At 44.2% G+C, this 27,855-nt stretch overlaps 1 protein-coding gene across 2 annotated transcripts in view; it reads left to right on the top strand.

Moving 5' to 3' along the window:
• The window catches only part of UBE2R2 (ubiquitin conjugating enzyme E2 R2), a 98,138-nt gene extending 75,026 nt beyond the window's left edge, over positions 1–23,112 (top strand). For both annotated transcript variants that reach the window (XM_073343400.2, XM_073343399.2), the window contains 3 exons: positions 4,833–4,930; positions 14,294–14,428; positions 19,276–23,112. In XM_073343400.2, the coding sequence (XP_073199501.1) occupies positions 4,833–4,930; positions 14,294–14,428; positions 19,276–19,495 (453 nt within the window). In that variant the 3' untranslated portion in view covers positions 19,496–23,112. The remainder of the gene's footprint in view (positions 1–4,832; positions 4,931–14,293; positions 14,429–19,275) is intronic.
• Positions 23,113–27,855: the final 4,743 nt, after the last annotated feature.

Genomic DNA, 27,855 nt, shown 5'->3' with positions numbered 1-27,855 from the left:
GAATCTGAAGTAGTAGTTCAATTTGCTGGCAGTTGTGTGTACTGCAAGACTAATTGATTTAACATGAGGAGAAACTGGGACACTTACAGTTGCATGTGAATGCATGCTGCTATCAAGAGTGGACTGAATCCAGGTACGCAGACAAAAGGAACCAAATATTCAGTTGTTGCTGACGAACGCACGTGGGGAGGTGTCAGAGACAGAGTTCTGATTACAGTAGTGTGAGGAAGACCTAAAAGTAAACCTTAATTCAGTTACACCCTGCTAGGAATAATAGCTATTTTCTATATTGAGCTTCTGTTAGGCCATCTAGTCCACAATCTTGACAATGCTATGTTTAAGTCCAATTTCTAATGCCCCAAGCAATGCGGCTTCAATTTGCCATGAGAAATAAGTTTAAATAAGTCTGTTTAATACAACTAACTCTCAGGAAGTTTTTTTCTAATATTCAGTCTAATTTTTCCCTTGTATTACATTCAGTTATTTTAATTATACCCCATTACGCAATCCTCAGGTCCTTTCCATCCTCTGTTTACAGGTTTCAAATAATTTATCATTTAAATGGGTTTAAAATCTCTTAATCCATACGGGCCCCTATTCACTTTTGTTCTCTGAACTCCCTCTCCTCTGTCTAAAGCGTGAAGCTGAATGTATGTGATGTGTTAAACTTCCCACCACTTTTGAGTGCTGGAAAGAAGAACTTCTCCTTTCCCACTCTTCTGTTTCACCAAATAGTTGCTAGTCTGAGTACGACTTGTGGGTTAGACCAGCTCACTCAATCACTCTGGAGGCTTTTTGCTGAGTTCAGACTCGCTTTGTTGAACTACAGCAGCACTGCACTCTGACACAAGACTTCAGAGCTGAAACTACATAAACAATAGAAAACACTAATCAAACCCTTGTGGGCCATAGGATTAATACAACATCTAGAAGCTTACATTTACTTGGGAAAACATTGCTGTAATAGGGAGGGACTGTCCAAGCCATGGGGACACTTTCCATTATACAAAATAAAATCTACTGCTGAGGAACTAACTTCTCATATGTGGCATTCCCTCCTGTACTCAGCTCTGCTGGCTTTCTCTAGTAGCTCCAAAGCAGTGGCTCTCAAACTTTTGTACTGGTGACCCCTTTCACATAGCAGCCTCTGAGTGTGACCCCCCGCCATATAAATTAAAAACACTTTAACACCATTATAAATGCTGGAGGCAAAGTGGGGTGGGGTGGAGGTTGACTGCTTGTGATTCCCGCCCCCCCATGTAATAACCTCATGACCCCCGAGGGGTCCCGACCCCCAGTTTGAGAACCCCTGCTCTAAAGTGACTAAAACAGCCACAAGGCATTACTTCCCTGACCAAAAGCGGAAAATATCTAACAACCAAGTTCTACCAGTTTTTAGGTGAGCATCTGAGCCTCTAGATGCTAAGAAGAAGCCCCCAGTGAGGCTGAAAAGATCAGTGACTGCCACCAAGGCATATTGGCAAACATTTCTGAATGGGAGTTCCACAGCCAAGGTCCCTGACCTGAGTGCTCTGCCAACCTGATTAGAATCCGTGAGAGCCCAAGTTGTTTAAGTTCAGATCCAGGAATGCATTTATGTCTGTGCAGGGTGGATTGATTTCTAAAGCCAAGTGATTTAAGTGACCAATTTCAGTCATGATTTAAACAAGGAAGCAGGAAACTTTTATTTAAATCTGTTTTAATCTTGGTTTGTAGTTATCTTCTTTTCCCTAAAGAGAGGCCGATTTTTTTTCATTGGTTGGTAACCATTAAAAGATGTTGCTAGGCAACTAAAGATAGCCTTAATGCTACATTTGGTGCTGCTCTTTGCTAGCTGGGAGAATACACGTATTGATTGATTTAAGCAATTTTACATAGCTTACTTTACTCAGATTCTTAATTTTTATAATAGAAAAAGGTGATTGTGTGTTTTTAGTAAATTTTTAAAATTTGATTTGTAAAGCTGTATTTGGAAACTAAAAATGCACAAAAACAGCATTTTAAAATTTAAAACTTGTTGTTACTAAAGTTTCTTAAATATGCTGGATGCACAAACATTTTCAGAAAGTTTATCAAAACATGCTTTGCTTTAAAACTGATTTTTATTAAGCAAGTGAAGTACTAGCTGTAGTTAATGAATTGAGCTGGCTGATTGATTGTTTCTGCTTACCATGTCCTTCAAGATCTTAAAATTAGTAGATCTCACACCTAGTTTTTAATGATAGTTTGGAAGAGGAAAACCAGCTTTCTTGTTTGTTTTGTTTTGTTTTGTTTTGTTTTTTTCCCAACTCCTAGTTTTTCTTAAATTTTTTGAATGAACTAGTATTTGAACCTAAACTAATCGAATAAACTGAAATGAAGCAAGTATTCTTTCAGCAGCTGCAGAAGAGACTACTGCTGTCAAACAGTGGTTTAGCACTTGGTTTCTGGTCTCAGGTGCGTAGCCAGTGACTTCCACCAGTTCAGTTGTCTCACTTTGTCTTTAAAACGTGGTAACAAACATGGATTGTTTAAAGTAGTTTACGTTTAAAAATATTTAGTAAATCAGGGTCTTAATGCAGGTTGTCATAATTTCAAACTTAATTTAAAATGTTTATTTTTATCTGCCTAAATCCACTTGTAACGTGTTTCATGCCAAAGGAGGGGGCGGTTAGGCGAACAGGGAACATTACTGAGGGTGGCAAAAAACTGGGCTTTTCCTTGAGTTAATCTGAGAATCAGAAATGAAATTAAGTAACAAACTTCCTTCTCATTTTTTGAGGAAAAGCCAAAAAAATTGATGTTCCATCTAATCATATTTAATAGGCTTTGCCTCCACTGAATAATGCCACTACAGTGTGAGTTCATCTTTGTGGTATGCCACAGGACTGTGGTGGTCCATAATGAATCAGTGTTCAGTCTGTCCCATAGAAGAGATCACAAACCACAGGGCAATATAAAGCTTTAAATCCATGCATAGTTCCTATTTGTATCATTTGGAGTTGGGCCATAGATTAAAAGGACTATATGCCTGTAAGGGTGTAATTATGTGCTGCGAAAGTAGCTCTTTCTTCCTCTGGGATGCTGGGAGGGAGCCTGTGTAACCCTCTGAGAGCATCTCTTCTGTTTCTCTCCTCTGCATGGTGCCAGAGCCCATTTAGGAGTGCATCATGCTATCTGGTCAGTTTACTCTGCTCCCAATGAGGAGCAGTGCTGTGATTCCTTGAGTTAGGATAGAATGCCAAACTCAGCTGAGCACTTCAGTATGGGAGTGGTGTTCAGTTCCTCATGACAAGAAGTGAGCCAGCTTGGATGAGGGAGCAAATGTGAATGGTCTCATGTTTACAGACTTCTTTTGCAGGTGTGTGACTTCTAGTTGTGGTGATCTGAGATCTTAACCTGTACTTTCAAAAGTTTCATATTGTAATCCCTCTGGAGTTTTCGCTAACCGAGAGAATAATGCCATTTTATACTTCCTAAAATTCTCGGTAGTCCCCTCATGTTTTATTCTCTCAAAAGGAAGCAAAGTAATGTAAGTTTATGAGGAGGCCACTTTGTTCTCATAGGGATTCAGTGATTTAGCTGGATATTTCGGTAGCCATTTGGAGCTACATAAAACTTCTTGTCATGCCTGGGATTCCCTGTGACTGCAGTTGACTATTTTTATATCAGTCGCCTTATAAACTGTAGATTTTTGGGGGACTTGCGTGACTTTTGGTATTTGTTACCTTCTGTCTTTCTTTAAAGACTGCAGCAATTCAAAATGGTTAAACATCTTGAATAGAAATTGCAGTGTTGTGTAGCAGGGTGGATTGTTTTAAATCAGATCACTTAATGAGTGGTTTTAATCCATGATTTAAATCAGTAAGCAGGAAACTTTGATTTAAATCAGTCTTAATCTTGTTTTGCATTTGTTTTTTTTAAGTTATAGTAGACCCTCAGTTACGAACACTTCAGGAATGAAGAACGTTTGTAACTCTGAACAAAACGTTACGGTTATTCTTTCAAAAGTTTACAGCTGAACATTGACTTAATACAGCTTTGAAACTTTATTACGCAGAAGAAAAATCCTGCTTTTAACCATCTTAATTTAAATTAAATAAGCACAGAAACAGTTTCCTTACCTTGTCAAATCTTTTTTTAAACTTTCCCCTTTTCTTTTTCTAGTAGTTCACTGTATTTGGTGGTTTTTTCCCTCTCTGCTGTTGCCTGATTGCATACTTCTGGTTCCTAATGAGGTGTGTGGTTGACTGGTCAGTTCGTAACTATGGTGTTGTGAGATTCTACTGTATTTTCCTAAAGAGAGGTTGATTCTCATTGGTTGGTAGCCATTAAAATATTTTCACTTGCAACTAAATATAACCTTTACACTAAATTAGATTCCTCTTACTTTTTTTAAAAGTATCCACCCTGTTGTTCATTAGTCTACTTCTTAGCATATGCGCAGCGTGCCTCAGGTGGCATGTGACCAGGATTCATCACCAAATTTGGTCCGCTGGTTAGATCGTTAGCTTCCCCGGCTTGGGTCGGGTACTGACGGGGAATGCAACGTGAATGCTGATCCAGTTTACGCAAACTGCAAATTTACGTTGTCTTTATGCACAAAGGCCTCCACTTGAAATATGTAAAATGGCTAAAGAAGAACTTGGTGGTGTTCATGACCCTGTACAACTGCACAGGTTTGCCATACTTTACTGTTTAATAAATATTTTGATCTTTCCTTGGGTGAAATTGCCCAGGAACTACCAAGTGGCTGAAAGCTCTTGGTCAACCAGTCCTCAAGCGTGGTGTTCCAAATTGTTAGTGCAATAATACTGCTAATGTTTACTGAATCTTTCACCTCTGTCTTGCAGAATGGAGATGTATGTATTTCAATTCTTCACCCACCTGTAGATGACCCGCAAAGTGGAGAACTGCCATCCGAAAGGTGGAACCCCACCCAGAATGTCAGGTAATAAAATACAGAACCACTGACTCCACAAATGTAGACCTTATGAAAGTTCTCTTGTGGTCAATATGTCCAGCCGGACCATAGCCTGTCTTCCGGCCTTCGAAGGAAATGGGACAACTGGCTTGGCAACAATCTCTAAAAATGGCTCATCTGAATCTGACAGAAATAAGTATCTTAAATTGGAAAAATAATCTTCTAGTTAGTTACTGGAGTGCAGTGTGCTCAGATACTGTGCTGCCTTGTTGAGATTTCCACTCTGTGTGGTGACGTATCATTGTTAAAATTTGCTCAGAGAATAAACTTGCTGTCTCAAATTTAGACTAGCCTTTCCAAACCCACACTGTCCTAAACTACCATTCTACTTTAGAGTAAATACTCCACTGAGATACCAGAAGTAGAAAAGACCCATCTTTCAGGATTTGTCTGCAAACTCATTTACTAACATTTGAGATTTGTCCTGAGGGATTGTGCAACCAAAAAGGGTAGAAATATCCTCTTTAAAAGGCATTTCTGTGGCCTTCTATCTAGTCCTGGTGACAGACTAAATCAAGCAGGGGGACCCAGCCTATGGGCTGGAATTTTGATGCCAGTGGCTTATGCTCTCTGCTTATACCTTGGGCCTTTTCCTGCTTTCTCCCCTGCTTTTCAGTATTTGGCAATCCTGTTGTCCTAAGCAGATGGTTGCCAGGTATTTCCCCTTGGTGCCCAAAGCTGAATGAGTCACGAGTTGCCAAAAGCACTCCAGGCTAACCAACGCTTTCCTTTCTTTGGGCAGGTCTATGTTTAAAAAGCTGCATCTGCACAACTGTAGCACTTTAAGGAAGATGCTGTATGCCTGCAGCAGAGAACTCTCCATTGGTGTAGTTAATCCACCTCTCACAGAGGTGGTAGCTGTATTGACAGGAGCTCTCCTGCTGACATTGCGCTTAGTTTGGTATAACTAGATTGCTCAGGAATGTGGATTTTTCAAACCCCTGAGTATCCTAGTTATACCAAAGTAATTCTGTAGTGTAATCTACTCTTTGAAAATCCTAACGCTGTATAGCCTCTCTTGAGTTTATAGTGCTCCATGCCACAATATGCCTCTAAATGACACTTGCTTTATGTACAATGGTGAACCATGCAATCAATGGTAATAACTATTTAGCTACACAGTGGAAAGAATTCTTGCTGTGATTTAAGAACTTAGAGTAAAGCTTTATGCTGTGTTTGTTTCTGTCTTATTCACAACCAAAAGATAAGTTAAAAGTAACTCTCTCTAATCTGCATTATGTTTTTAGAAAAGTATCAAAGTGGAAGTATACAGTGTTTACAGTGTTACTTATTACTGAACAGTGATTCCCCTATTTCAGATCTTGCTCTATCCCTTGATTTTTTTCTTTTCTATTTTTGTTGGTAAAGTGTATTGAGGTCCCAGCCTATTGGAGGGAAGTCTAATTTTTGGAAAGAGTCAAACAATGACACTATATAGGAGAGTTTCTGCCTTGATAGCTTAAGTAGCCAAGTGATGGCACTTTTGCTGTTCTGATACTGAGGGCATAGAGCTGTCTCTCTATTCCTCAACAGTTTCTTCACTTACAATTAGCTTTCAGAAGATTGTCTCCTAGATCATGATTTTAAGCTCTGACTAATTTTGGTTTTGTTAATTTATCATTAGAAAGAGCTGTTGTCTAACCAAATGCTTTGGCAAAGAGGAGATAAGGAAGGTTCCTGACCCTTAGGGCAGGTCTACATTATGAGGCTAAGTCGACCTAATTTCCGCAACTCCAGCTAAGTGAATAACCTTAGGTTGACTTATTGCGGTGTCTGCACTGTGCTGGGTCAACAGGAAAAAAACTCCAGTCGATTTACCTTATGCTTCTCGTTCTGGTGGAGTACCAGAGTTGACAGGAGAGAGATCGGTGGTCGATTTAGCGGGTAGACCTGCTAAATCAACCCCCAGTGGATCGATTGCTGTGCATGGGTCCCCCGGTAAGTGGAGACAAGCCCTTAGAATAGGCTAGCAAGCCACAGTCTGCAAGGTGCTGAAGTAGAATGGTCTTGGCTGAAAACGGCATTGTAATGAACCAGTGATTTATAATCCCAACTACATATATAAAATGATGGGGGTCTAAATTAGCTGTTATCACTAAGAAAGACCTTGGACTCATCCTGGATATTTCTCTGAAAACATCTGATCAATGTGCAGCAGCAGTCAAAAAAGCTAACAGTGTTGGGATCCATTAGGAAAAGGATAGGTAAGACCAAAAATATATAATCCATGATATGATCACATCTTGAATACTGCGTGCAGTTCTGGCCATCCCATCTCAAAAAAGATATATTAGAATTGAAAAAAGTACTGAGAAGAGCAGCAGAAATCATTATGGGTATGGAACAGCTTCTGTATGAGGAGAGATTAAAGACCTGGGACTGCTTATTTTAGAAAAGAGACAACTAAGTGAGGCTGTGATAGGTGTATAACATCATGAATGGTGTGGAGACAGTGAATAGGAAAGTGTTATTTACCCCTTCACGTAACACACAAACTAGGGGTCATCCAATGAAATTAATAGGCAGCAGACTTGAAACTCACGTAAGGAAGTCTTCTGACAATATAAACTATCTCTGTAATCCCTGCTGCCTAGTCATTAGTTGGCAGTGTACTTCCACTGTGGGATCTAGAGTATCTTCAAGAAGGATTTAATTCTTTCACTCCTAGAGTAGCTGTTCTTCATGTCCCTTTTGAAAATGTAGAGAAGACTTAGACCACTAGAAACATTAATTTTGTTGACGTTCTTACCATACACCACCAGGCAGGTGAGAATAACCAGATATTTGGTAAAAAGAAAAGGAGTACTTGTGGCACCTTAGAGACTAACCAATTTATTAGAGCATAAGCTTTCGTGAGCTACAGCTCACTTCTTCAGATGCATATCGTGGAAACTGCAGCAGGCTTTATATATACACAGAGAATATGAAACAATACCTATTCCCACCCCACTGTCCTGCTGGTAATAGCTTTTCTAAAGTGATTTCCAGCACAAATCTAAATCACTTTAGAAAAGCTATTACCAGCAGGACAGTGGGGTGGGAATAGGTATTGTTTCATATTCTCTGTGTATATATAAAGCCTGCTGCAGTTTCCACGATATGCATCTGAAGAAGTGAGCTGTAGCTCACGAAAGCTTATGCTCTAATAAATTGGTTAGTCTCTAAGGTGCCACAAGTCCTCCTTTTCTTTTTGCGAATACAGACTAACACGGCTGTTACTCTGAAACCAGATATTTGGTAGTATTTCTCATTGGTGACCCTCTGGGCCAGTACTTAAGGTACACACTTAAGTCAAATGAGCTTTGCTGGTTTAGTGAGGGTAGAATATCTCAAGCCACTTCCCCTCATCCTACTTCCTTGAGAATCTTATAGGCACTATCCTAGACCATGTCTTCGCTACAGGGACTATCGCCATGTAGCTACATCACCGTAGCTATGTCAGCATGACCTTGTAGTATAGACTCAGCCTACAGTGGGTTTTCCTATCGCTGTAGGAACACCACTTCCTCAAGCATTGGCAGCTAGATCAACAGGAGCATTTTTCTGTCATCTAGCTGCGTCTCAGCTGGTGATTAGGTCAGTATAGCTATGGTGCTAAGATGTGTGTCCCCTATGCAACAGGGACACACTAGTGTTAGGCCCAACTCTTCTTACAATTAAGGCAGAGTGTCTGGAGAAGGGCACACACAGTTTGAAGTCAAGAGATCCTGAGTTCTAATTATGGCTCTGGTTCCTGTGTGGCCTAGGGCAAACAGAAGAGTGGGCAAATCATATCAATCTGTAAAAATGGGGATATTTATTAATGTCTTAGGGGTGCTGAAGATGGATTAACATCTGTACAGTGACTTGAACAAAAAGCCTTGGACCAAGGTATTCCTTTGGACAATAGACAATAAGAATAAAGCTTGTCTGTGCAGGAGAGGGAACTTTCTCCAGTAGTGGTCAGAGACTGGAATGAACTCTTCCAGAAACTGACCACCTTTCACTCCCAGTGCAAGGCTAATTTCCTTTACCTTGCATTCAGAGAAAGCTAAGGAGTGACTTGATTACAGTTGAGAAGTTACCTACAGGAGGAACAAATGTTTAATAATGGGCTCTTCAGTCTAGCAGAGAAAGGTATAGCATGATCCAATGGCTGGAAATTGAAATTTAGACAAGTTAAGACTGAAAACAAGGGATACCAGTGAATAACTAACCATTGGAACAATTTACCTCGGGGTTGATTCTCCATCACTGACCCTTTTAAAATCAAGATTGGATGTGTTTGTAAAAAATCTACTCTGGATTATTTTAGGCAAGCTCTGTGGCCTGTGTTGTACAGGTCAGACTAGATCACAATGGTTCCTTCTGGCCTGGAATAAATGATCATGACATCTCCTTGATATTTCTAATAAGAAGCCATATAATTGTTGGACTACCTACAGGTTACCACAGGTGTTTGGTAGTCCAGTGTGTTTCCTGTTGCAACTGGAAGTTCCTGTAGTGTTCCATATATCACAAAGATCCAATGTGTTGCACAACTACTATGCCATCTGCCTATATACACATCATATACAGGGTTTATTTTTAAAGTAAGATGTGAAAAGGAATGACTTCCATCTATCCATCTTTTTTCCTATGGAATGCTGACACCCATGTGGGTAGTCAATAGTGGGGATTGAACTTGTGATCTCTGGATCTCTACTGCCTGAGCTAAAAGATCCATGTCTTTTAGCCAAGGCTGTAGCAAGCTCATCAACTTCTGGGGCCTAGCTACCACTAGAGGGAGACAGTGCCACACTGTTTGTGGGTGTGGCTTGTGGTTTATGTATCTGGCTGGTCTTTATATTGCTGCTATTTTGAATCCCTACTAAATTGTAACACTTTCAGAATAAGCCATCCCAGAGCACTGATGGTGACCTGTCTGACATCGGTATTTTCAAGAAACATATACCATACTTGAGACCTAAGTGAACAAGCATTTACCTAGGAAACACGTATCCCAAATACATAGTTATAGGCAGTGATGAGCCGCCAAAATCTTAACAACCGGTTCCCTCCTCACCCCACGAGGGGGTCGTGGCCCTCCCTCCCCTGCCTCCGGGACTCCTTCCCCATCCAGCATTCCTTGAGGGCCCTACACCGGGACCCCTGCCCCATCCACCCCGTCCCCTGACTGCCCCCAGAACCGAGCAGGAGGGTCTCATGGGCTACCGTAGTGCCCCACCCATAAGAGCCAGAGGGACTTCCCTGGGGGGTGAGGTGGGGAGTCCTGGCAGCGCTTACCTGGAGCGGCTCCCGGGAAGCATCCAGCTTCCCTCTGGCTCCTAGGGCAGGGGAGCGTAGCTGCGGGGGAGCGGCTGCTCACCCCACTGATCACATCAAAATTGGTGCCTTAGGCACCAACTCCATGGGTACTCCGGGGCTGGAGCCCCCACGGGGAAAATTTCGTGGGTGCAAAACACCCACCGGCAGCTCCCCATCCAGCTTGCCTCCGCCCCCCGAATGCACCGCCCCACTCTGCTTCTCCGCCCCCCCCCTCAGCTTCCCGAGAATCAGCTGTTACCTGCCGCAGCACAGGCGGCCCTCCTCGCACCCCCCACCCCAGCTCACCTCCGCTCTGCCTCTGTCTCTCTGGGCCTGAGCACGAAGCCACTGCCTGCTTCTCAGCCCTCCCAGGCTTCCTGCGCGAACAGCTGATTCGCGGGAGGGCGGAGAAGCAGAGCGGGGCGGCGGGTTCAGGGGCGGAGGCAGAGTGGAGGTGAGCTGGGGATGGGTGAGGGGTGGGGAGCTGCCAGTGGGTGCTCTGCACCCACCAAATTTTCCCTGTGGGTGCTCCAGCCCCGGAGCACCCATGGAGTAGGCGCCTAAGGCGCCACTTTTTGGCCTCTCAGGACAACTGGTTCTAAAAGGGCTTCTAAATTTAGCATCTGGTTCCAGCGAACCAGCTCCAGCTCACCACTGGTTATAGGCATAACACTGAACACACTCTTGGACAGTAATCTATACCCCTCATGGTAACGTTTCACTCTTTAGAGCAATATAACTAGCAGATATGACTTATTTCTTGAGTTCTGTAGATGCAAGTGTTTAGGCACTGTTTTCTCAGCTCTTGTCTTTGGTATCTGCTGCTATTTCAGGGGAGGCAAACTTTTTGGCCTGAGGGCCGCATCGGGTTTCTGAAATTGTATGGAGGCCTGGTTAGGGGAGGCTGTGCCCTAACCACTTGTGCCAAAGAGGGTTGGAGGTGACATGGGGGCACAAGGGAAAGGGTTTTGGGACAAGGGCTGCAGGGGGGGTCGGGCACGGTAGTGCTGCGCCTGCATGGCTATGAGCGCCTGGATCGAGTCCTCTTGGCGTTCCATTATGCTTATCAGCCGATCCGTGCTTTGCTGCCAGAGCACCGCGCTTTTGTGCCGGTGCTCCTCATTCTGCTGGCAGATCCTCCTTTCACTGTCCCGCCACTCTTGCCCTTTTCAATTTTCATTACTTGAATGCTGCATTACTTCATGCAAAATATCTTCCTTGCTTCTACGTGGCCTCTTTCTAGTTCTTTGGAGTCTTTCAGCCGGTGATAACACGGACGGCTGAGATCTCAAGTTTCAGAGTAGCAGCCGTGTTAGTCTGTATTCGCAAAAAGAAAAGGAGTACTTGTGGCACCTTAGAGACTAACACATTTATTTGAGCATAATCTTTCATGAGCTATAGCTCACTTCATTGGATGCATTCAGTGGGTTATCCATAGCTGTAGCTCACAAAAGCTTATGCTCAAATAAATTTTAGTCTCTAAGGTGCCACAAGTACTCCTTTTTCTTTTTGAGATCTCAAGGTTGCATCTGTAAAGGCAAAATGCAACACTTAACAGAGGCAGCATTGTTCACACCAGACAGAGCAATGATTCCCCTGTACTTAAGGGCAAGCACAGTCTACAAAGTAGCATAATTTGCCCGTCCCAAAGCAAGCGCACATAACGCACAGGAGCCCCAAAATGGTGAGTAAGCACAGAGTCAAGGGGGACTGATCCTTTCATGGCTGGGGTTCTATGCCTTGGGGAGAACCAACAGCGCACGGGGCCCCTATACTGAACACTGTCCCCACATTTTCCACAGGAGTTTGTCCCGGAAGATATCTCGCTGCTGAGGGTGACCTGGGAAGCAAGGGAGGGTCTTCTACCGCAATGCAGCTTCTGCCCTTCCCCATATGCAGCTTGCCTGTGTGCAGCAATGGTCCCCCCGCCCCTCACGGCACAGTGGTGCGGACAAGTTAGCCTTACTGGGGCAAGGACCACAGTGGTTCTCCCAAGCAACCTGCACAAGCGCATTGCCCAAGTTCTCAATGAGACCTTTGAAGAGATCACTGAGGCTGAAAATTGCAATGTGAGAGAGCACATCAGTGCCCTATTCTGCATCTAGGCATGCATGCAGCCCTCACCCCAAGAGCCTGCACTGAATAATTTACTTCCCAAAATAAAAAGCTGCTTACTGGGAACCTCTTCTGGTTTTTGTCCTTCCCCAAGCACCGGCCGCTGCAGCTGGCTACCTTCCTCCTGGCTTGAGAACAGCTCCTGGCTGCATGCATCTAGGGATTCCGGGGTGTGTTCCTCCGCCGGAGCATGCTCGTTCCCGCTTTGCACCTCCTCCTCCTGCCTTGTTGAACTGGGCTCTGAAGTGTCCATGGTGTTACTCTGAGTGGAGGTGGGTTCGGCCCCAAGTATCGCGTCCAGCTCTTTGTAGAAACGGCAGGTCGCAGGGGCAGCACTGGAGCGGCTGTTTGCCTAATGGGCTTTGCGGTACACATTCCGCAGCTCCTTCATTTTAATCCTGCACTGCTGTGCGTCGCGATCATGGCCCCTTTCCATCATGTCCCTTGATATCTGCCCGAAGGTATCGCAATTCCTATGGCTGGAGCGCAGCTGGGACTGGACTGCTTCATACCCCCCCAAACACTGATGGGGGTCCAGCACCTTGCCATTGCTCCATACTGGGGATCACCTGGCGTGTGGAGGCATGGTCACGTGGAAAGATTTGCTGAAAGCACTCCATGCCTGGCTGAGCAAACAGGAAAGGGATTTTCAAAATTCCCAGAGAATTTAAAGGGTGGCTCTGACGGTTGGTCACCTGAGGGCAGGGCAGTAGAGTTCAAAGTGATGACCAGAGTGGCTAGAACAGGCATTGTGGGACACTTCTGGAGGCCAATCAGAGCGCATTAACAGACCAGGGCGTCCACACTGGTGCCGCGGCGCTCCAGGGGGGATGCACAAAAACGTTATTCCACTCGCCGAGGTGGAGTACCAGCAGCGCTCTAGCCACAGAGTCAGAGCGCTCTTCATGCCTTGCCAGTGTGGACACGTCGTGAGTTAGAGCACCCTGGGCTGCTTTAATGCGCTGTAACTCGCAAGTATAGCCAAGCCCTTAAAGCAAATACGTTTGTTCTCAAATTCTAAACTCTTTACGCCAGGGACTCTGGCTGTGCAGGTTTCTGCTACTATCTTACAACTGCTTAAGCACTAAAGCACACTGGTGCTGAAAGCCCCCACTATCTCGGGGGTGGGGGGGAATTCAGCACCAGTTTGCACAGGCACCTTGAAACTTTCTCCTTTCAAATCTTCGTGGTTGAAGATCTCTTAGTGCATCATTCGTGGAGTTGGTCAGATAATTTTTTGACAAATCACCTTTTTATTGGAAAATGCAGATTCCTCAAGACCTCATGGGAACTTATCAGGTTAAATGAAACTTTAATTGGGAAAGTTTGACTCCTGTTTGGAATTTCTGGTCAGAGACCACACGTCTGCCATTATAGCCAATAGCTCAGCAGTTGGGGCACTCACCTGGGACATGGGAGACCCCTGGTTCAAGTTCCTACTCCAAATCAGGTAGGACTGGAACTTGGGTCTCCTATATCCCAGGTGAGTGCCCTAATCACTGTTCTGTGGGGTGTCTCTCTGGCATTATTTTTTGTTGTTGAAGAAAAACTTCAAAAGGTCTTGGGTCCACCCCAGTACTTAACAGGAACAATTTGCAGTCCTAAATATTTGCTGGATGGGAAAACTCTTTCCCCACGAGTTTTCATTCTACAATCTCTCCAATGAAACAAATTCCTGTTTGTTCTATACCACCCTATTCCCTCCACCTCTAAAATGCCTGACTAGTGGTGGTGTGAGCACATAAATCCTGTCATGCTGTTAACTCTGCTTTCATTTCAGCTGTGGGGTGTGAGTTTGCACTTAACTTTATTCCAAGTCTCAGCCCTAAATGTGTTCCTAAAATGGCAGCCTTAATTCACCTTCAAGACTTCTACCATAGCTCCGTGAATGCTTAGCGCTGACCTCTCTGTTACTTTTTTATTTTCCAGGACTATCCTACTGAGTGTAATCTCCTTGCTTAATGAGCCCAACACCTTTTCTCCAGCCAACGTGGATGCATCAGTCATGTTCAGGAAATGGAGGGACAGTAAAGGAAAAGACAAAGAGTATGCTGAAATTATTAGGTAAAGTCTTGTTTTGGGCAGGAGACATTGCAATAAGAATTCAGTTTGATGCTTCACACATCTTCTTAAAACCACTTATTTTAAAGTTTCTTGATGAGCTTGATGCTAACAGAGCTAGACGTTGAAGGGGTCATGGAAAATTACAATAGGGTCATAAGAGCAATGAGTGAAATCATTGGGGGAATCTGCTTAACATCTTGGATATGTATACACAAATGCAAGGAGTATGGGGAATAAACAGGAAGAACTGGAAGTTAGCACATAAACTACTGGAATATTGGGGTAGAGTGATAGCTTCTTCAGGAAGTGGGAGAGGAGGTGGTGTTGCATTGTACATCAAGAATATACACGCTTGTCCTGAGGTCCAAAAGAAGGTGAGAGGCAGACCGGTTGAAAGTCTCTGGGTAAACATAGAAGAGGCAAGAGGGTCAGGAGGGGTGACTTCATGGTATGGATCTGCTGTAGACCAGCAAATCAGAAGAGGAGGTGGATGAGGGATTTCTAGAACAAATAACAGAAATATCCAATGCACAAGGCCTATTAGTAATGGGAGACTTTACTAATGGGATCTTCCCCGACATCTGTTGGAAAAGTAACATAGCAAAACACAACATGTCCAATAAGTTCTTGGGGACAACTTCCTCCACTTTCTGAAACAAGAAGTAACCAGGGGAACCATCATGTTAGACTTGATTCTGACCAACAGGGAGAAATTGTTTGCAAATCTGAAGGTTGAAGGCAATTTGGGTAAAAGTGCTCATAAAATGGTGGGTTTCATGATTCTAAGGAAAGGAAGGAGTGAAAGCAGCAGAATAGGAACAGTGGACTTCAGAGGAAAAAAACCCAAAAAAACCCAGACTTCAGCAGACTCAGAGCTAGTAGATGGGATTCCATCAGAAGAAAATCTAAGGGATAAAGGTTCAGGAGAGCTGGCACTTCCTCAAGGAGATAATATTAAAGGTACAACTGCAAACTATTTTTCCTATCTTCCCTTCGCATTGGAATAGAAAAGGCCAGAGTGGCTCCATCAGGAGCTCTTTAATGATCTGAAAATCAAAAAGGAATCCTACAAAAAGTACAAACATGAATGAATTGCTAACGATGTCTACAAAAAAAATGGCACAAGCATGTAGGGACAAAATCAGAAAGGCTAAGGCACAAAATGAGTTACACCTAACAAGGGACATAAAAGCCAATAAGAGGAGGTTCTTTAAATACATTAGGAGCAAGAAAAAGAAAACTGTAGCTACTCTACTTAATGGGGAAGAGAAGAGCTAATTACTGATGCCATGAAGAAGCTGGCATGTTTAATGCCTATTTGTGTCCGTCTCACTAAAATGATTGATTAATGACCAGATACTCAACACAATATCAACAAGGGGAAAGGAACACAAGCCAAAATAGGGAAGGAATGGAATAGGCTAAAGAATATTTAGGTAAGTTAGATGCATTCAAGTCAGCAGGGCCTGATGAAATTCATCCTAAAATACTTAAGGAACCAGCTGAAGTAATCTCAGAACTGTTAGCAATTATCCTCCATGAGTTCTGGAAGATGGGTGAGGTCCCAGAAGACTGGAGAAGAGCAAACATGATTCCTATCTTTTAAAATGTAGGAATGAAGAGGATCCAGGGAATAAGACTAGCTAGCCTAACTTCGATACCTGGAAAGATATTAGAACAAAATATTTAGTAATCAATTACTAAGCACCTTGCAGGTAACCTTTATAAGGAATAGCTTGCATGGATTGGTCAAGAACAAGTCATGCCAAACTAACCTACTTTCCTCCTTTGACAGGGTTACAGGCCTAGTGGCTGGGTGGGAGGGAGAGAAAGCTGTCTGTGATATGTATTGATTTTGGTAAATCTTTTGACCGTCACATGACATTCTGATAAGCAAACTAGGAAATGTGGTTTAAATCACACCTTAAGCTGTGTGCACAACTGGTTCAAAGACTACTTGGAGTAGTTATCAATGGCTTGCCGTCAGACTGGGAGGGCGTACCTAGTGCTGTCCCATAGGGGCCAGTCCTGGGTCCAGTACTAGCCAATATTTTCATTTTGACTTGGATAATGGAGTGGAGAGTGCCCTTATAAAATTTGCAGATGACCTCAAATTGGGAGGGCTTGCAAATGCTTTGGAGGACAGGATTAGAATTCAAAATGACCTGGACACATTAGAGAATTGGCCTGAAATGAACAGGATGAAATTCAGTAAATACAAGTGCAAAGTACTACCCTTATGGAGGAGAAATCAAATGCACAACTACACAATGGGGAATAACTGTCTAGACTGTAGGTAGTAGTACTGCTGAAAAGAATGTGGGAGTTATCTGGATCACAAATTGAAGGAACCAACAACTTGATGCAGCTGCAAAAAAAGTGATTCTGGGTTGTATTAATAGGAGTGGGGGAGGAGTGTAAGACACAGGATGTAATTATCCTGCTCAGTGAGGCCTCAATGGGAGTACTTTGTCCAGTTCTGAGCACCACACTTTAGGAAAAATGTGGACAAATTGGAGAGAGTCCAGAGGAGGAGAACAAAAATGATAAAAGGTTTTGAAACCTGACGTGAGGAAAGGTTAAACTTGGTATGTTTAGTCTTGAGAAGAGAAGAGTGGGGGGCCACGGGGAACCTGATAAGTCTTCCAATATGTTACGGGCTGTTACAAAGAAGATGGTGATCAACTGTTCTGCATGTCCACTAAAGGCAGGACAAGAAGTAATGGGCTTAATCTGCAGCAAGGGAGGTTTAGGTTAGATATTAGAGGAAAACTTTCTAACTACCAGGGTAGTTAAACTCTGGAACAGGCTCCCAAGGGATGGTGTGGAATTCCCATCATGGGGGGTTTTTCAGAATAGGTTGCACAAACACCTGTCAGGGTGGCTTAGGTGTACTTGGTCCTGCCTCAGCACAGAGGGTGAGATTTGATGACCTCTTCAGGTCCCTTCCAGCCCAGCACTTCTAGGATTCTAGTCAGATTCAGATGTGTGTGTGGTTTTTTATTTGATAGATTGGACCAACTTCTGTTTGTTTAGCATCTCTTGTACTAATCAGTTCCATCTTCTACGTACTTAGCTGTGACACGGAGTACCTTTCCCAGACCTGAAGTAGAGCTCTGTGTCGCTTGAAAGCTTCTCTCTCTCCCCCCAACAAGTTTGGTCCAATAAAAGATATTCTCGCCCACCTTATGTCTCTGATATCCTGGGACCACACTGTTTCAACGGCACTGCAAACCTAAATAGTCACTTCTAACCTGAATATCTCTGGAAGCTGTTACTTTAGCTCTCTTTAGAAGGTTAATCTTAAAGCCATTTCTCTGCCTTGGTGGCAGGAGCCCCTGCTAGAGCACCCTTAGCATGCTGTTGAAGCTGACTGCTGGCACAAAAGGGTCAACCTCTCTTCTTTTGACTGCTTTCCTTTGTCAGATTGTATGAGTATTATGCCAGAACAAAGTCCTTTGGCCATTAACAAATCCCCATCTGGATCATTCTTTTTGCACATTGCTTGTGTGGCTGGGTGAATGGTTCATTACTCATGTAACTTGGTTAATTCCATGCTTAATATATTCACTTGAGGTTGCACTCCTGACCCTCTTGTATTTTTAAATGCTGTTTCTGTCCTGTAACCTTACTTAACAAAATCTGCAGTGCATGTTTGTGAGCTTGAAGAATCTGTTTTAAAATCCTGCCTGTCTTTCGTTTAGAATGTTGATTCTTAGAAGTCCCTCATTCTGTCAAGTCACTAGTCACTAAAGAACCCTCGTAAAGGCAGTGCTTTCAAGAGCCTTTTTGAGTACTGGAGGAATCTCCCTTCCCCAGGTGATAGTGACTAGACATGCATGGAGCCATGCCTGTTTTTATTTAGGGCATAGTTTAGGAATATGTTGAGAGTTCTGGATTGGAACTGATGACTGCCGATCATTAAATCAGCCTCATAGTTGCATGAGTGTTGGGGCAAGATCCTCTGCCTGTGTACAGTCCTATAGCACCAACTCACACCAGTTGAGGAAACGGCCCCCCTGCTGTTAGGGTAAAACGTCATTATCTCATTCTTACACCATCAACCCTTTCCACAGTGAAACATGCGGGTGGCCAACTGTAACTGGGAGCGTGACGCGTCGTCTCTTAAAGGCAGTACCCTAGTTATCAGCTGGCTAATCTTTCGGTATTTCTGTAAGAGGGAACTGTTTACACACTCACACTTCCAAACAGTGTTGCTAGAAAGGACTGGATAGCTGTAGTTCAAGGTAGCAAACATTTAGCCAACTGGATTTTCAAAAGCACTTGGAAATGACTTGGCTCTATTTGCATTTACTTCAGTGGGAGCGCAGCAATGCTGCTCAGCGCTTCTGAAAATGCCACCCTAAGTACAGCTGGATAAAACTTTTAGTGGAACTTAAATGGAACCATTTGATGTCTTTTTTTATTTTTATTTTTTTAAGGACCCCATTTTGGAAAGAGGACGATTGATTGATTAATGCAATGAAACTTGGGCTACCTGTGACTAGCTTATGCAAGTCACTAATATTGGACCTTAAAATACACTATCTTGTGTTGCGGGAGTTTTGGAAGAGTTTACTGGGACTGATAACAATCTGTAACAACCCCACACTAGTGACTGGAGGAAGACAAGTTTGTGGTTTAGCTTCAGTTGCTATGCTTTTGACTCAACTGCTGGCTTCCTATGGAATGCATGTGCTGAAATGGCTTCATTGTCTCTGTGCCAGGGATGAGGTTTATGTTGGTTCTTGGAGATTGCTCTGCAGGTGTTTGGCAGGAAAAGCTACAGCCCTCTTTGGAATCCAAACCTGTGATCACATTGCTGCTTTCTCTTCTCTACCTTGCAGGAAACAGGTTTTGGCTACCAAGGCTGAGGCAGAAAAGGATGGTGTGAAGGTCCCCACTACACTGGCAGAGTACTGCATCAAAACTAAAGTGCCTTCCAATGACAACAGTTCAGATTTGCTTTATGACGACTTGTACGATGACGACATTGATGATGAAGACGAGGAGGAGGAAGATGCCGAGTGTTACGATGATGATGATTCTGGCAATGAAGAGTCGTGACCTGCTCCCTACATGCCCCTGTACTGCCCTGCCGATTCAGGCCAAAAGGGAGCAGTGGTAACCTAGCAACAGTCCAGCAAAAAATACACCAGGGGAAATCAACGACAAACTCTTGTCTCCTGATCTATGGATCTCTGTTTGCTCTTTTTTATGGACCTCTTATAGAGAGAGAGAGAGAGAGAGAGAGAGACCCTTGACAGAATGTCTGAATTCTTGCATTCTTAACCCTTTCATCACTGTATTATGATTTCTTTTTTTAAGAAAGAAACTCCCCCTCGCGTCTCTACGAAATGTTCACAGTGAAACAGGTTTGGTCTGTGTTTAAATACTTTAATTAAACACAGTCTTGCATCGAGATGTTTAATGTATTTAAAGCTGGAATGAACCCATTGGAAGTTGGGTCCTTGGGAGTTCACAAGTGCTGCATTTACTGGGAAGAAAAAACAAAAAAAAAACCACACAAAAAAGCAAATTGCCAAGGTTTAGCTGCTCCATTTACAATAATAGCGTGTACACATTTGTGTAGCTTTGTGGTGGTGGTTTTTTTCCTTTTTTCAAGGCTTGGGTTGGAGAGTGTAAGCTACTGTGCAGAGCTTGATGGAATGTGTTGCTGAAAGGTACAGTATTCCTTTTCAGCCTGTTCTAGTTAGGAAGTAGATAGCCCCTGGAGCCTTGCGCCCAGAGGGCAGAATCAGCTGCCTTTTTACCAAGTGTATGATATGAACCCTAAAATAAACACTTAACACTTCACATCTGTACAACTGAGCCCTGGGTGACTATTTATTTTTTCAGACTGGTTGGGGTTTAGAAATCACTATGCAGTTTGTTAGAATGCTGCTGAGATCTGCTGCTGGCTCCCATTGTTGGGAGGGAATCGTGAAAATACCAACTTAAATCCTCTCCTTCAGAATGCAGAGTTGGCCCCCTTAAAAGTGGTGGCAGGTTTAGTCTGCCAGTATTAGCCCCAGGAGCATGTGTTCAGTGTCTAGAATCTGCTGTTTTCAATAAGCTACTACACCTTTGGAGAGTCTAGTCTGTGCGTTAGTCGTAGCTGCCAGTTGCTCTTCTCTGCACCCTGAATACCTACTGTTGACTTTTAGCATCTTCCTTTGTTTGTTTAAATGGGTAAGACTAGTTGTGGATTGGCAAATGATAGCACCTCCCGAGACTTGCTCTTGTAGATTGTGAGCCTTGAGGCAGAATCCAAAATTCCCTTGCGCAACACAATGCGCTCACAAGAACTAGAAATACCAATCTGGCCTTCCCCAGGCTTACCAGTGGACAGACTTTCTGAATCGACCATCAAACCAAGCCTGTCCTCATTACTGGAGAGGGAAAGGGGATCCTGATGACAAAGCTTTGCTGTGGTCACATAGCTCTCAAATACTGATGCCAGCTTGTTCATGGCTGAAGAGCTGTGACAAAGAAGTGCATGAACCCAGATGGCTGGAGCTCTGCGAACCAGGATTCGAAGTAGTTGCTGCTAGGCTTTCACCATGTTAACTGGGTGGTGTGCAAAGTCCAGGCAGTTCAGCAACTCAGAAATCTCCTTCATGTGCTGGGGAGTTTTTGGCAGAAGATCAGACCTATCATCCTCAAATTTCCAGCAGAATTTGATTGCTTAACCTGGTTGCCATCACAAATCCATTGTAAAGCACTCTTGTGATTTGGCTGCAGTGTGGCACCCTGAGTTGGCCTTTGGGACTATTTTTTGTCCACTGGTTAGGACAGCATTTCACGTGTACTGAGCCTTTCATCACTTCAAGAACCTACTCCAGGGCAGTGACTCACAGCCTGTGTGGTGCTGTTCTGGCTTCAGTGGGAGTTTTGCCTATGTCGGGGGAGTAAGACCCTGAGAGGCTCCTTTAATGACATCTTGGTTGCCCCTTTGCTCTCAGGGTTTCCAGTGGCATATCACCACTTTTCACTAACCCTGCCTCCTCAGAGTTGATTGGCTTGGGAAGCCTTCTAACTTGTTAATAAAGTGAAAGCTGGGAGTGCTGGATCTGTGAGCACAAAGGCTGTGACTTTCTGGTATCAGAAGAGCAGATATGTCCCCTTGGGCTGGGAGCTGATTTTATTTAAAAAAAAAAAAAAAGACTGAAGTAAGGTGCCAGCTGTTTGGAATTGAAAGCAGTCCAGCCTCAAGTACAAGGAAATAGCAGGAAAATTTATGCCAGGGACTGGGAATGCAGGGTTCACTTCAAAAGGTGGGGGTTTTTTTGTTTTTTCTTTTAATGTTGGTTAAAGCCTTTTTTGCTGATAGAAACCAAAGGAAAACGTGGCTGTTCCTTTCTGAAGGCTCCACTGTGTGATCCTATCAAGACATTCCAGGACATGGTATGAGAGACCGTGGCACCAGCTTATTGGTGGGGAAACCCCCTCCCTGTGCCCCATGGCATGACCAGAAAAAGCACCCTGTTGTACCTTATTGATTTAAAGGCAGCCTCCTACCTAAACTTGCATCCCTTCACCCATGTCCTCACGCTGGATACGAGAACCTCAGCCTGCCTGCCTGCCTGCCTGTACGGCATTTCCTTAGGCGCTAATCAGTACCTCTCCTTCAGCATCCAGATTGAGTTCTGCGGAGTCACATCAGGCTTTGCCCACCCTCCTCTCCAGGAATGAGGGACCTTTTCCCTGCAGCACTTTTGGAGTGAGCAAATGGGGCTCCCGCATGAGGCATGTAGTGTAGTTACCACTAAGGCAAACCGTTGCAGCCAGAAACACATATTTCCAGATAGAGCACCTGCAGGGTACTAGCTTCTTAACAACCAATAGGAATGTATACAGTGCAATTAGATCACAAGAACCAAGCGCATATCCCTTGAACTCCTTCATGGGAATAGTTCTTGGGGAAAATAACTGTTCCCTCTGAGGCAGCCTAGGGAAACTAACCTCACTTTTTTTGGTGTGGTGATGGTGGTGAAGGGGATGGGTGTGACTTAAGATAGGGAAGCAAACAACCCATTGTGCTGATGACTTGGTTTGAAATGAGGATACTGCATCTTTCAGGACCTTTTCCTTGTACTTTGACCGTCTTCACTGTATACTCTCCAGTGACTTGTATTCTCAAGCTTGGTGTTGTAAGATGCGTTACGATTCTTCTGTTACCCTTTATTTTATTTTTTTTTAAAAAACCTGTTCCAAGAGCTCCTACATTAGCCAGATTAACTTCTCTCCCCCTCAGTCCCCTGCAGTGTCATTGCTTGTTGACTCGCTGGTTTCCTTTTCAAGGTACAAACAACCGAAGTATGACTATTTAAGAGATTATGAGGAAAAATGTGTACCTGACCTGTGTATTCTTTTCTTAACCCCCCCCCCCCAATCCAAACCAATGTTGAAGTTTACATTTATAATTCAAGTGCAGTTTTCAACCATTCTGAAACCAGCAGGGTGCACTAGATTTTCTTAGTAGTTTTCTTAGCTGAAAATCCTGGATGTTCTCTCCCCACCCCCACTTTTTTTCCCCCTTCTTCTCCACCCCCCCAATATAATTTACCAGAAAGGATTAACTGATGCATTTTGTGTTGTCTTCCCTTTCAGTAGTTTATTTTGTCTTTTCTGCACATCTGTCTACTAATAAAATGTGAAATAAAAATATCCCTGTATTGTTACTTCCCTGTCAACGAGACCACTTTGTTGCAAACGTTAAAAGTTCTGAATGTCAGCTCTTTGAAGGGGTGGTGAGGTTCTCTCTAGCCTTCAGAGTGGCAACACCCAGCGTTCGAAGGATTGTATAAAGAAAGATGTAGACCCTGCCCCCAAAATATTAGCCTTTAATGTTAATGTCGTGGTGGAGAAAATCCTACCTGCCCCAAGAATGGTCTTAGGAAAGACCAGCACAACATGGAGAAACTGTCGGTGGTGAACTACAGTTAGCATACTTGCCAAACTCATAGAAATGTAGGGCTAGAAGGGACCTCGAGGCCATCTGGTCCAGCCCCACACTGAGGCAGAACTAAGTGAAAAGGGTAAGTTTAAATGACAAAGAAGAGAGAGGACTTTAATAGAGGGTGTCCAGGTTTTTTCTTACACTGGAATTAATCCAGTGTCTCAATTGCCTAAAAGTATCTTGCTTGAGCATGTTCCCATTGAAGTAACAAGCGTTGCTGCTGATTTCATTAGGAGCAAAACATGACCACAGTGAAACCTGGCTTAAGTGGTCACGGCAGACCCTGATGGCTATTTGCATAGTGGAAATGGACTTAAAACAGCTACTGGAGTGACCTGTACCCTGTGAGCTCGTAAGCCAAGACCTGGTTGAAGAAGGCTGGCCTCATGGACAGGTGTGTCCTAAACTTCAATCTCCCTATTCCCCTTCCCCATAACTAGTATTTGCTGATGTTAGAATGAACAAATGCTACAGTAGGTCTAAAATTAGATCAGGGCCAGTTGACGTTTCCCTCTAGTGAATACCCGCTCACTATGACGTGTAACTACTGCTAGACAATAACGTACGGAACAGTGAATGGCCCTGAATGGTAGTAAACTTTGTTTCAGCAGTCAGTTCTCCCATCAATGATCGTGCTGCACCTTAGTGCGAGTGGAGCTGTGTGAAGATGGTCCTGGCATGACTGCTGGTAGGGGCTGGCTACTAGAGGTGTACTGCATTGCCCTGGACACATATCAAAGCTAAGGGAGTACTTAACTATTTCCTATACTGCTGTATAATGCAGGGGCCATCTGCCAAAGGCAGGTATGAATTTTGTATACTGGAAAAACCACAACAAAAAAAAGGGGTGAGAGACTATCCAGTCTTCACTAACTTGAAATTCCACTGTTCAACCACCACTTCTGTGTAATGCTGCTCTCCTTTCATTTTTGTTACTTGCGTGTTGCCTAGAGCACCTCTGTGGACCTACTGAGGCAAACATTCCCTGGGCAGGGGCAGTGCCTGGAAAAAACCACCATAGGACAGGGGAAATGACCCCACAACAAACCTAACTTCAGGGGCCTATGCAACTACAAGATACTTACCCTCTTAGTGTTTCAGCTTCATAAGCTTAAGTTTCACACCTTTACAAATTCTTCTGGACGCTAGGCTTAGGGTGACAGAATAATTTAGGTTGATGTAATGGAAGAGAAGGCCTTGCCTGTACAGGCTGCATCCCTAGGCCTACCTGGAAATGTGAATCCTAAATCCACTCAAGTATATTTCAGTGGGGGTTATTCAGGGGCCTTCAGCCAGCTGAAAATACAGTAAAGTGCTTGAATGCAGATAAATAAGCTGCTCATTGTATTTTCATCAGGCTGAAGGCTCCTGAATCACCCCTGTTGAAATATACTTCCTACCAACCGTACCTCAGGCACTGCTCAGTGGTGAAGCTCCACCTCGCTTACTGCATGATGGGGGAAGCTGGCTGCCTGTGGACAGAGAGGGACAAGTCACTGGCAAGTAGCAAGCCCCTCCTACTGCTGGGTGGGCACCACAACTCTTAGTAGGATATTAGACAATAGAGAAATCACAGAGTTGAGCCTGCCCCCCCAGGAAGGGTGCTTGTTTATTTCTGCACAGGTTCAAGCTGCTGCAGGGCCTGTTACTCCTCCAGCTGGAACTGACAAGAGTAGCACAGAGGGATGAGGGCTGCAGGTGTGAAGAAGGTGCAGATCTCCAGCTCACAACACCCTGAGAAGGAGGCCGCGGTGCTTGCTGTCAATGCAGAACCCATAAAGGATTGCAGATGAGTGCTACTTCCCAGACAGGACTGCAGGGCCTTTGTTCTGTTTTCTAGGTGACCTGCCCAACCCCCCTTTCTCCAGAGCTCAGCCCCAAAGGGCAATGAAGCCTGTTCTGCAAGGAGATGTAGACTGGACACTAACAAGGCAGCTCAGTGGTACAGATGTTGCTGGTGCTTTCCAGTATTCAGGTAGAGAAGTAATGAAAGGCAGCAGGTTCCATCTCAACTCTGAGGGGATGTCTACACTGCAATTACACAGCCCTGTGAACCTGAGCCAGGTGGCATTGGCTAGCTGTGGGTTTTTACTTGCAGCGTAGACACTCAGCCCAGTCTAGGACCCAGCAAACATCTACCCTGCAATTAAATAGGCCCTTAAGTGTTCAATTGCAGTGTAGACAGACCATGAGAAACTACCTGTAGCAATTAGTAGCTGAGTTATACATGTGATGACTATCCACACTGCTGGCAAAGCTGTTTTCTGCCTAGCCAGAGCCAGCTAATCAATGAAAGAGGCAGTCTTAATGCCAGGTAGCTCTAAAATCTGAGCTGGTACAAACCAAGGAAGTAGATTAAAAGCATGTCACACTTTTGAAAAGGGAAGGCTTGACCCTTCCTGGTAGAAGCTGGTCAATACATAGCCCCACTTCAGAAATCTATTAAACCATGCTGAGTCACAGACTGGTCCTCTTTCCAGCCCCTGCCTTTAATTTGGTCAGTAAATACTATCAGTGACACCCCTCCTCACTCATTGTGCTGAGGTTGCCAACTCTTAAATGATTCTGTGGTTGTACCAGTAATAGACCAGGTTTGCTCTCCCAGGGCTCTCTCCAAGTAAGTTTACCAAAGTGTGAAAGTTTCCCCACCCCCTAGAGGGCCTACAGCTCAAAACCGTCCAATACATTGTAAATGGTGCTTAGAGAACATGCTGGCCTGCTGGAGGGTGAATTTCCAACTGGGAGCAGAGTAGTGGTGTCAAGGTTACCTGTATGCACCTCCCATAGAGCCCTAAGACCCTTGCTTAACTTTGACTGGCCACATACCTCATGAGGGAAAAAAACATACTTCAAAATCTTCTCCAAGACCTCAAAGTTCAAAGAGAATATTGCATGGCTAGCTTTAACTTTCCTCCCCCCACAAAAAAAAAAAAGGGATGTGGCTAGTGTTTACCATTCTCTGGGTACTCTATTAAAAGTCCAGAAAGTCTTTCCTACCACCAAGACTGATTTCTGCTTCTTGCTAGAAACAGATGCAGAAAAGCCAAAGTAAAAGCAGTTTTCAGGCTTGAGTAGCCTTTGAAAAGTTTGGACCCCAAAATTGTTTAAAATATTCCCATTTTCCCTAAAGAAGATTCACAGATATTAAGGTCACCCACCCACTCCTGTGATAAACCTTCACCTATGTCTGAGCTATTAAGTCCTCAAATCTTGGTTTAAAGACTTCAAGGAGCAGAGAATCCTCCAGCAAGTGACCCGTGCCCCATGCTACAGAGGAAGGTGAAAAACTTCCAGGGCCTCTTCCAATCTGCCCTGGAGGAAAATTCCTTCCCAACCCCAAATATGGCAATCAGCCACAGATTCATTACCTCTTCCTCAGCCTGAGGCACCTGGCAAGAAAACTGACCCATTTCCTTCCCACAGGGAAGCTTTAAAGGTGTCCTGCAAAGGAACTTGGGGTGTGGGTGGTTCTGTGCTGCCCTGAATTCCCTCTAGCAGTACATAAATCAGAGATGATCCAATTGAAGCCAGCATGAAAACCCCAAGTGTCATTCCTCAGTTACACATGGGGCCCTAGGGACTTCCTAAACCAGCTGTAAGCAAAACACCCCCAATGGAGTTCATCAGTGGCTTTTAGCACACAGGCAAAGGCCCACTTCGAACCACCTCTGGGGATTTGCAGCTAAACCTTGACAGGGCGTTTGTGCTCTCAAACATTTGGGCTGCCAGCCATTTTCTAAGATAACCTGCTGGCATTTTAAGTCTTCTGAATTCATTGCTTACTCTGGCCCTATTCAATCTAAGGCAAGCCTCTACCTGTACCATAGCTCAGAACTACAGCCAGCAGAGGCTGCTGAAGGCAACATTAGGGCAGGCATCAGACTGTAGGTCAGAGGAGTCTGTTCTTCCACACCCTAGGATAGGAGAAAGATGCCAGTACTGATCCCCACTGTGAAAGGAGCCAGTCACATTTCTGGTGACTTCACCTTTCCCTTGAACTTCAGCCACAACGTCCTTTTCTTTCTTTAAAAGAGCACTGGAGGGCAGCTCTTCTCCACCCTTCCTTACCGCTGTCTCTAGCGCATTCAAACTGGCTCGAGCTGCCAGACTATCACTACACGTGCTGTTGCATGGGGCCACTTTCGCATTTGTCCCTGGACACCAGCTGCTTTTTTTTTTTTTTTTTTTTAATAAAAGCCCAACAGCTGTATCCATGAAGCCACATTTCTGGGGCAGTAGGCTGCGGAGGAGAGGACCAGCCTGGAGGTCATACAATGAAGACGCTATTTCCACTGCACGGGGCTGTAGCGTAAGAGGCTCCAGCTAGCTAAATAGCTCCAGGATGAGGTGCACAGATCACACCATGCACCCCTCAGAACTCCCTTTACATCCACTTGGCTTAACTAGCGGAGATCCAGCTTGCTACCCAATTCTAAACAGCCAGTACTGCCTTTGAAGGCACAGA

Source organism: Lepidochelys kempii, chromosome 5, assembly GCF_965140285.1.
Source record: "Lepidochelys kempii isolate rLepKem1 chromosome 5, rLepKem1.hap1, whole genome shotgun sequence".
Classification (NCBI taxonomy): Eukaryota; Metazoa; Chordata; order Testudines; family Cheloniidae; genus Lepidochelys; species Lepidochelys kempii.
The sequence above is the reverse complement of the archived record's forward strand: the minus strand, read 5'-3'. Positions and strand labels throughout refer to the sequence as shown.